Source organism: Opisthorchis viverrini (assembly GCF_000715545.1).
Source record: "Opisthorchis viverrini unplaced genomic scaffold opera_v5_17, whole genome shotgun sequence".
Lineage (NCBI taxonomy): Eukaryota > Metazoa > Platyhelminthes > Trematoda > Opisthorchiida > Opisthorchiidae > Opisthorchis > Opisthorchis viverrini.
In genome coordinates this window covers 98,722-109,408 of record NW_008751673.1, presented here as the reverse complement: position 1 = coordinate 109,408, position 10,687 = coordinate 98,722, and the positions used below count along the sequence as shown (strand labels likewise).

Genomic DNA, 10,687 nt, shown 5'->3' with positions numbered 1-10,687 from the left:
GTGTTTCCAACCAGGCACAGTGAAGATCACGCGGTCCCCATCCTGGAAGGCGAGTAGCACCGACAGCACCCAAGCGTTTCATGATCTCCTTCATACTCCTCTGCCGAGTCAAGGGTTGGCCACCTCTCTGTTTACGCCACTCTGAGTTGGGCGACCGTTAAGAGTATCGGGCTGCCCCGAACCGACATTCTAATGGAACGAACGTACGAGTACGAAGCCTTGCGAGGGAGGACGTTGGGTCTGGTGGAAGGGTCGGTGATCGACCGTTGCGTACACACGCACTGACTGCGAAGGTGTGCACGTAATAAAAGGCCAGTCACAACGTTTGGGTAAAAAAACGTCAGAATCGCAATGGCAGGCACCAGTGTGACTGGCCGTGTGAAGTGGGGGCGGTGGTTGCAAGATCAAAGGCTGTAGGCCGGTGTGGCCTGGGGGCAGGTTCTGACACAGATAATGGTCAATAACATAGGCCCGCACAGCAAAAGCACATCATCACGGAACCCATGCAGATGAAGCTGTCACACGCCCACCTCAGTGTGTTGCGGCCGTCCCCTTCTCCAGGCTTTGCTGATTTGATTCATGTTGTCACGACTGATACAGATCCCATGCGTAAGCAACCGGTGGGGATAGCGGCTCCATTAGTGTGGTGTAGTGAGCAGTTAAGGAAGAGGATATACCTGGATAAGCGCACGGCACTTTTACTCAATTTGACAGAAATGCTGGCTGACTGGCAAGCATTTTGTTGGCTCGGTCCAGAAAACATGGAATACCCTGATTTATTTTTCGTATCTGAATTAATGTGCAACCGACTGGCAACCTGTAATTGTAGCTTGGGCCACTTATTGTCTATTGATCACGTGACCGTTTATCATTTTGCCGTACTTGTAAACGTTCCGTTACCAAACAGAGAGACCATCGATTCTCTTGCCTTCTATATTGAGGTTGTTGTTCATTATGGTATTGATCGGATCATTCTACTGCAAATCGTGACGCGATGATGAACAAGGAATCGTTGGGACCTTCTGAGCGTTTGTATTTAGCCCGCGTAGGTGTCCGGGCCTGTTTGGAGCTCAGCGAATGCAACCCTGAGACAAGTTTACTGGAGAAAGGGAATTGCTAGACGAATGGAACCCACTGTTCAAGAAAATGAGGTATGGTGCAGCCTTAGAAGGAATCACTGGTTTGTGCTCAAACGCAACTTTTGGCACGCAGCCTTGAATTGGTTCAATAAAAGATTGGTCGGTCAGTGCATGTACTTTATTATCAATGTGATTTGAAAACTAGTGTTTTCCGTCAAATCTGTGACAATTGGGCAAGTCACTGCAGCAGGTGACGTGTTCTCTGAACGTGATGGTTTGGTTTCCCCATTGGTTTCTGTCACACATCTGTACTGCTGTTTTGTCACCTTTGTAGTGCATGTCATTTCCGACTGGTCCCTTTTTTGATTCCACTTCAAGGGCATTGCAGTTGACTTTGGAAAGGATCATAGCACACAGCGACGCATATTCCTCACATTCTGCTTCCAATCTCTGTAAGTTCTTGTCTTTTCACTCCAACCACTGTATGTATACTGGCTTACCAGTTACCACGTTCGGTGAACAGATCAATTGTCACCTGATCAGCAGCCAATGAATTCACCCGAGGTACGCTGTTTAGACACAGTACCCAGTACTACATTTCTTTTAATTTTATAGTGACCACAATGAGTGATCCCTTAATAGTAGAATACAAAAACATCTGAGCTGCGAGTGGTGATGCGAATGAGGAACGTTGAAGGAGCTGTCCGATTGGGAACCACTAAATTAGGATACTGAAGTCGTCATTTTTTGTGGCAAGTGCCTACAATAGGACGAAAGTCCCTTCACCATTGTAGCCACTATTCACAGTTTTCATTGGGACAAAATTTTGCTCTCATATCTGTTTTCGTTACTTGGATCATTCTTTGTGTTTACTCACCTTGTGGTTGCCGATTTAAGTAACCAGAATGAAATAAGGATGGAAGTGAACCATTTGAGAGTTGATTAACCTCCATGTTTCTACCATAATTGTTTTAGCAATTTATCCAGCTAATTCGAACTAACTCACTTACCCTGTTCAGCTGCTTCGGTTTATTTCGAATGTCAATCAAAACGTCGTATTGTTGCTGAAGCCGTGCAAAATCGAATTTTCTGAGCCATTCGCTTTCCTCCAGTGTCACGTCGAATAAAAGGACAACCGGAAGTAGGTTCTGCAATGAAGCAAGGCATTCGAGGAGGGTGAATGTTTTGTGTGCCTGTTTTGGAGAACATACAGAAGTGATGAGCACCGAACTACTTGCAGGAGCTTATGGAATGTACTGCCCAATCACTTATTCACCAGGTTAATTCACGGGAATATTTTTCGTCTTTATTTTTAAAGTAATATGTTCCTCTCTCACTCTCTCAGGTACGAATTTAAGAAAACCAACCGAATTTCGGGGTACTAGAGATGTGAAATGCCATAGTACTTGCGAATGACAAGCCCAGCCACACGGTTTCATCGGAGACGGGTTGATTACAGGGGGCAGATCATGAGCGGAGGGGATGGCCGCCAGTCAGGTAACTACCTACTTTGAGTGTGGCTTTCCACTGTGATTAAAGTTCATCCGTATCTCAGACTTTACTCCATAAATAGCAATGACAGAGGCCAGAATTGGCAAGTGTGGGACGAGTCAATTGTGATCTAGTGTAATTCAACAAAATCGAAACCGAATTTTACAGATACGGAAACTTATGGCTAACATACCGGCTACGAAGTAACCTACCAAAGAGCGCATTTGAAAAAGTAGTTTTTTTTTAGTCCCACTGTCTCGATTTGTCCTGAAAACTGCTTGGAACTAATCGATCAGAGCGTTCTGCTCATTTCACGCTACAAAGTGCCATCGGAACATATCTTCCCTACGGACGAGGTTTCCGTTCTTTTAAAGAAGGATGACGAATCATCGCTACAGTAATCGCTTTGGCAAACTGTTATTTGGTCTGTCGTGGCTTGTGGTCTTCCGGTAGTGGACAGAAAGCTAGTTCGTTGCTGACGGACTCTGGTGCGAATTATCCAGAGCAGAAACAACAGTCAGTATTCAGTGTACCTTGTTAAATGGAAGCGAGTTCTTTCGGGTTAAGCGGTATCGAGTGGTCTGCCACTTGCAAGTGCCTTGCACGGTTTTACGGACATGGAGTGGCTATAGTGAAATTCGCTTGACAGTAAGCAAGAATCTCCAAGTTTTGCACAATTGGTGATCTGCTGTCATTTCCGGTACCTGCTCCAACCAAATCAGGTACCTTTAAATAGCTGGAACAATAATGTAGAGATACTAGTAAAACTTTGTTGTTACCGTTATCAGCTGTCTGGCCAGAAAGACACTGTCCACGTTCAGTCCAGTGATCTCAATAGTTGCGGCATTACCACAGCTAAGGTTCCTTGAAAACGGATACAGAGAGTCCATAAAGTCCAGCTTTGCTGCAGCCTTGCTGGTGTCCAGCATACATCGACTGTCATCGAATGCGCTGGACTTCCGAAATGATACGACGGCGCCAGTGGTTTGTGCCACAAGTTTGGCAACCTGTTCAGGAGACTTTTGTGCGAAAAATCCCGTCTGGTGCGTAGCGTCCAATTCCATGATCATGGTAATGGGTACAACCTGAGCAGTACAAGAGGTTCGTATAGGCATTATTCTTATGGATTTAGGCAGTGAGAATGCGACCAACTGTTTTCCAGTAGGATGATACATCACAGTGTGGACATTTGCTATTGTATAGTTGCTATCTCTGAGCAAAACTGATTCTTGTCTGGGTGAGCTCGAAATTCCGGACTGAAAAATTCGTAGTACCTTATTTTGGATGGTCAGTCATTTACAATGCCACAGATAAGCAAACAGGTGACCTTCTTGCACGCTATCGAGTTGTTTTCAATCGTCAATACAGGCACTCTAAAAGTACCCAACCCATCCACGAAGGTGGTCATGTCAGAAACCCTTCACACCTGTCTTATATATATGCCTGTACATATGTAGTATATATATATATATAACGTTTAAATAGGCAATAACTAACTAACTTCTACCGAGCACCATTCGGCGGACCGTGGTGCACATTCTACCGATTCTACACACCTTTTTCTATGTAGGCATACAATGGTATACCCAAATACTGCTTACTTTGAAAAGCTTCAATATAAGCCTTTTTGTTGGTTACCATCCAGTCAACGTTTATCCTCAACCGCTTTCACAGTTCGGTTACTATCTCAGCAATGTTTACCTTCATCCACTCACATGACCTGTTTAACGCATGTACACAAACTGTTTCATTCCTGTTCTGATTATGTCATGAACATGTGCCCCACGACTAGTCAAGAAGATTGGAATCTTATCTTAAGACAAACAACGCAAGCGCACCCTCATTCACAACGTAATCCTATATATATGCGGAACAACGACAGCAGGATGCCGACGCTCGTCCCTTCACACAGCGCATTGACCAGGGTCACTTCAAACCTACGCACGACTCACTGTGCAGGAAAAGTCTGGGCTCGATATCGTTTTGGAACATAGGACAAGATACAGGCCAGATTCCAACACACTCCGTCAAGACCCGCATTCAATTCCACTGCGTCCTACAAACCTCGGCTGCGTCTACTACAACTTATCAAACGAAGAACTCGATAAGTCTCTTATTTTCTTTTGTGTATTATTCAGTTGTACTAGTGTCTCTGGTAACCGCTATACATAACTGTTTCTTATTAGTGTTATTTCACCTTCGATAGCTTACCTCATTTGGACCATAATATCGTTCCAAAAGCAACCTGACAGCCGTCTTTATCATACGTGAATTGGCCGATAAACCTTTCACATTGACCACAGTCCGAGTTCTGGGCGATGTGTGAATGCTACGATAGCAGACGTCCACTTCATACACTTCTTCCAATTGCCGGACAAACGGAGAGTTACGGAATACATTTGGCTGCATGGTTGCACTTACCGGCAACTCAAAGATAAATGTAACGGGAAGCATATCCTGCGGTAACCAACGTAGAGAAGAGGAATGTCGGGTGACAGGAATAAAACAATCAGCGGGGGTGGTGAAACCAAGGAGCTTTTGTCACAAAACAAATTGATTTTGGGACCACAGAAAGTCTCGTACAGTGCATAGTCCAGTTAATGAGCTCCCTCGAATATATTTCAAATGAAGGTTCCCAATAACATCTCATGTTCGTTTCCAATTGAGAGAGAGAGAGTTATCTTCCGATCAGGATTGGGTGGAGAGAATAATATAATGTGTTATTTCTGTTATTATGTTATATTTATTAACTGCGAAATATCATGTAAAAAACTGAATACTTGACAGTATTGGATATTTTGATGTTTGATACTCTGCCAACCTATAACCGTTGATCAAACTGATATGAAACGATACCAGTGTCCGACGGACACAACTCAATATAACTAGACAGTTCACGAAGGCACATAGACCGTCAGACCACGGTGAAGTCCGTTTTCTTTTTGACAGAGATATGCAAGTAAACTCTGCAGTGCTTGTTTGAAGTTCCCAGCTTAACAATAACTAGAGCAAAAAAGGATCGAGTCTGACGTTAAAATAATAGTTTCAACGTCAATAAAACTGGTGAATACCATGAGGGTAAGGTCTCCAGTTTGTCACTTTCAGCATAATTGTGTCAACTGACCGACAATCGATAATTGATCGATAATCGACGATTTACATCCGGTGTACCATAAGTTGATTAACTCAGGACTAAAAGATCCCACCGGCCTTGTAATATGTTCGTTTTTGACTTAAACACACGTTCACAAAAGAAGGTAACAATCAAAGGATTATCATAAAGTTACTCTAAAAAGTTTGTCACCCTTTTGGTGACATCATGAAAGCTGAAGTAAGCGTGAAGACTGTCAGCGAAACTTAGAATGGAGCGACGAAGCCACGGGCGTTTTGGTCAAAGGTTCGTATGCTTTCTGTAGCTTTCGGGGAATGACAAACACGTCGGAAGTCTTCAAAATAAGCTCTCACGACTGCAATGAATACTGCTTTGAACGATCTAGACAATTATGTTTATTTCTTGTATGGTCCACATCGAAAGATCCATATGAAAAACCCTTAATTCCAAACGACCATCAAACTACAAAGTATGAGGCATGGATCAAATACAAAGTCGCTGAGTCATTTCATAGTTGCAAAACACCGAACAGGAAACCCACTCGAATCCGTTGTCTTGCGTTATCCACTCTTGAAACGTGGCCAGAAATTGATACCTGGTTGCTCTTCTCCACCAAGTTTGTCTTGTTCAAATCAGGGAAATGAATGTGACATTGTGTGGCAAGCATTACACTTTTGATGTTACGGCCTCCTCGTCCGATGACATGACTGTGATCGGTGTAAGGTACGTCGATTTTCAGAGTGACGCGGGTACTCTAATAGAATTAGAAGAATTAGATGCATGCTTACTCTAGCTTGCACTGTTAGCGCCTCACCCATGGATCGGACCGGATAGTCATTGTCAGTACCTGAAACAGTAGTAGGCGTTCAAGTTAATTATGAAGAAAAACAAGAGATATTCAGCTGGGTTCCAGGAGAGTCGCCCGGCAAAACCAAATTGGTATGCTAATGAGCGTATTTCGCTAACTTCGTGCAATTTGGGTTCAAGTAGAACATACGGTTCACGTAAACTCAGTGACTGTGCCTACCTGATGAGCCCCAAGAAGGGCGGAACCGGTCGCGGGCTTTGAGAGTTTTCAGCAACCTTGTGAGTAGTGCCAACTGAAACATGAGGCGTCACGGTGCAGCACATTCAGTTGCTTGAAAACATTATAAACGGGAATTCAGCTGGGTTAAAGGCGAGTCTCCGGTCAAAATCAAATTGGTATGCAAATACATTTCACCAGAAGATAAATTCTTACAGACGGGTTTGACACCTACAACCCGAGCACAATCGTACTTACTCAACATCAGTATTACCTAGAAAACCAACATCAAGTAAGTGGAAAAAACATCATCTATGGGAGAAAACTGGAAACGTATGGTGAATAAAGTTTGTGTTCAATCAATTTTTTGTAAAACTACCACAGTCCGTCCTCTAAAATCGTGATATGAAGGAGGAGGAAACTCGAAATAGGTGACAAGGGTTGCCATTTATGTTTTTTTATTCAATGGGACACGGGGAGGAACAGCAAAGAGAGTTCACTTCAGAGAGAAATTTGGCCTAATTGACAGAAGTCAACCTGTAATTCATACCTAAAGGACCACTTTTCAAAAAAATCCAAACAATTCATTAGCCATAACTGTTTTAATGTGCATTGTCCAATGCCAGCTTAACCCATGATTTCGATGGGTCTTGAAATCAACGAAAATATCGAATCACCAATGTAGGCTCATGGAATTGACGACCTACTGGGCCAATTAGGTCAGTGCATATCGTTTGGCTGGATCAGGAGGTTACATTTTGACGTACCAGTAAATTTGACATCCCTAATGCATGACAACTTCTGAGCAGCCTCACCTCTACAAAGGGCGCGAAGCAACCGTCGTACAGGGGGCGTTTGTCAAGCAAGGAGTTGATTAGCTGGAAGTGCCAGGAGCAAAACAAAGGAGACGAATGTTGGGCGTGAGTGCTTGGACGTATGACATAGGTAAGAACAATCTCTATGCAACGTTCTTATTCTATCGACCCGTTCGGTAAAGACCTCCTGTCCGAAACGACAGTGTGGCTGCACGCGACACTCGCAAGTGGCAAGCCATTCCGACCATTTCTCCAATACGGACGAATCAACCCAGTTTCCTCTTGGTCATACAGGTTGGGACTACTATCCAGTAAAATAGAGGTAACGGTCCGCACCGTGGAAAATTGCGGAAAAAAGTATCAACTGAGTAGAAGTCGTCCGAAGACCTTGCTGTTTAACCAGAAGGATCTACATTCTGGGACCGAACACAGCCAGCTGTTTTCATAAGGGAAACTACTCACAAGGTTGCTGAAAACTCTTCGGCAGCCCACGACCGGTTTCGCCCTTCTTGAGGCTCATCAGGTAGGCGCAGTCCCCGAAGATTCCGTCAACCTTATGTTCTACTTGAACCCAAATTAGACTGTTTTCGAGAAATATACTCTCTTGTGAAAACCAAACCGATTTGCAAATGATGTATTTCTCGAAAACAGCCAGCTGTTCTTTCAAAAGACCGTAGTGACAGCTAACTTATCGGTAAAATGAATTCAGGCGAGGTAACGGGTGTAATTTTAAATTCCAGAGTTGACGTTTTATAAATTCTTATAGCATCACTGGTGAGAAACCATATTGTTTGTCAAGTGACTACGAATAATAGGCAATATGAAAACGGTAAAAGCTAGGGAAGTCGAACGGCTGCATTAGTTTTTTCCCTTTCCTTTCCCTCCTGTGTAATGCCTGCTTTAGACTATTTTCACGAGCATTTCTGTTAAATACAGCATATTAAACTTTAGAAGGGGCCAATATGTGACCTATGTTGGTCAATCTTCACCAGCCCAACGAAATCTGTGGTAACTAATTAAAACGTATTGACCAGTACAAAACTTCGCCCTCACTGGAAGAACAAAAAAACGATGAAGTGGATCCTCAAAATCAAGATGTTTGTAGTTTTGATTTCTGTTGCTGGAGTGATCACTTGATACATCGTCGGCTTCATTTGGTTACAGACCAAACGTCTATATCGAATAACTGAGATCGATAGTATTCAGCTTGTTGAACAATGTGCTTAGATGAGTTGAATGTATTATGTGCTGACACTGCAATGAAATGTGAGCTTTGGGACCTGAATAAAAGCAGGCCCTCAGAAGGATGATTTTCCGGTTAGATTCAGGAGATTCAGCTGTCATTCTGTTGCTGTCAGCTGCATATTCTATGAGCAAACATTCATTTGCTTTTTTCTATGGCTCTTGCTGCCACGACGAAACCAAACCATTCAAGCAGACCAACGGGTCAGTTGCTTCTTCGTCCACGTACCGAAATGCAATTCCCCGTTTGGAAAGACCGACAGAAAGTAGTTTTCTTGGAGGAGGTCAAGGAATGAAATTCTTCTAGTGACCAACTAGAAGTGAGCCTTTCTAAAAGGATAGGAAACCGTCCAACCAGAATGTGGTTCATTGTGGAATCCCAGGGAGTAATCATTTAAGAACCATGCATTTTAAGTGTTTCCGCTCGCCCTGAATATAACTCTGAGTAGTCGTATGCACTTCAGTGCATTCTTCATTCGAAGTGCTGCACTTTGTCACATACTATCTGATGACTTGTGCACCACGTTGTGGACTGTCTTACTTCAGAGCGGATACTCCTCAGAAGTGGTCATTTTTCAGGCGGGGGTTCATTAATTTTTGGGACCCGCCGAAAAAACCCACGCTCCATTTGATTCTTTCACACGGACTCCTCAAAGATGTGGTAAACAAAGGAACTGTTTACGGAACAAAGCCAGAGGTTAGCCACATACGTGCATTGTGAATCCAGTGCACGAGTTCCTGCATCCTGATCGTTTTGGGAGGCAATTTACATCCAAGATGCTTGGCGGAGTTCTTCAGAAGCTGAACTAGTCATTCGAAGGACGTCGATTCCGGACGATATCTCATAGGACTACATCAGACTGACTCCAGTTGGGACAGTGGTCTCTCCTTGTGAAGCTGTGTCGGAACAACACCGTAATTCACGTGTGTAGCTGCACTTTACCGAGTGACGGAATCGACCGGGACACCTGGATTGTGCCAAATGCGCACTGCTATATTTGGGAAGTGCGGATACCAGTGAAGCAGCGCCCAGTAAAGACATTCGTTTCAACCATCTTAGGGCAGAGGACCGAAATCCCCCTTCAAACAGGGGAATACTACATCCTGCAATCACCACCCCACAGTCCACGTCGCACAGCCTGAATGTCCAGTAACTGTGTCAAACGAGTACCGCTGTGGCCTGACTTGCCAGGGCCTGAGGCTGCCCCTTGAGGCTGTCTGCATGTGGTTCCACCATACGTGCATCAGCACGATGGGGGTTGCAGGGTCTGTTATGAAAACAGGATTTAGCAGAGGTCGCTATTCCGACATGTCCCATATGCTTTCAAATGAATAGAGTCCTGATTTGCTCCATTCTTTCTTTGCGAGTATTTGGTCGCAGCTACCACTTGCTTGAATAGAAGAAAACTGTGCTGGAGGGAGAAGAGACAGCCCGTTTTACCTGGAATAGCGCGACAGAATGTGATCTTATGTAACGACTGAAAGAATGGCCGGCAGCTAGCAGTGAGCAAACCCTTGAGCGATGCGTATAGTTGGTTTGCACCACAGCATGACAAATGCAACCCCCCACTTATTTCGCAAGTATGGCATCCCCGATTCTATCAAACAAAATCAATGTGAACGTTCGATCCGGAAAAAAACAGAAACGCTTGCCTGAAGAACTAAACCAGATCGCATCAGGCTATCTGGAACCTTTGATAAGACATCTAGTAGTCAGCTATTAAAACTGGCAAATGACTGTTTTTGATACCCATACTGAAATTTGGCACTTGATATTGTGATATAGTCATTAAAGTATGTTTACAATCATATGAGTTGATTAACTGGGATAATTCCATCAAAACACATCTCTTCAAATAGACCGTAGCTGCTCCCCCATTTAACGTTAACTCCTTCCACGAGAAGCTGGAAAGTCTTTTTTCTC

At 43.8% G+C, this 10,687-nt stretch overlaps 1 protein-coding gene across 1 annotated transcript in view; it reads right to left on the bottom strand.

Annotated features, from left to right (window-relative positions):
- The window catches only part of T265_01536 (hypothetical protein), a gene marked incomplete at both ends in the record, with an annotated part of 12,369 nt that extends 5,578 nt beyond the window's left edge, over positions 1-6,791 (bottom strand). The window contains 7 exons of the mRNA XM_009165595.1: positions 19-141; positions 2,086-2,227; positions 3,350-3,721; positions 4,782-5,027; positions 6,224-6,436; positions 6,471-6,529; positions 6,710-6,791. Coding sequence (XP_009163859.1) covers positions 19-141; positions 2,086-2,227; positions 3,350-3,721; positions 4,782-5,027; positions 6,224-6,436; positions 6,471-6,529; positions 6,710-6,791 — 1,237 coding nt within the window. The remainder of the gene's footprint in view (positions 1-18; positions 142-2,085; positions 2,228-3,349; positions 3,722-4,781; positions 5,028-6,223; positions 6,437-6,470; positions 6,530-6,709) is intronic.
- Positions 6,792-10,687: the final 3,896 nt, after the last annotated feature.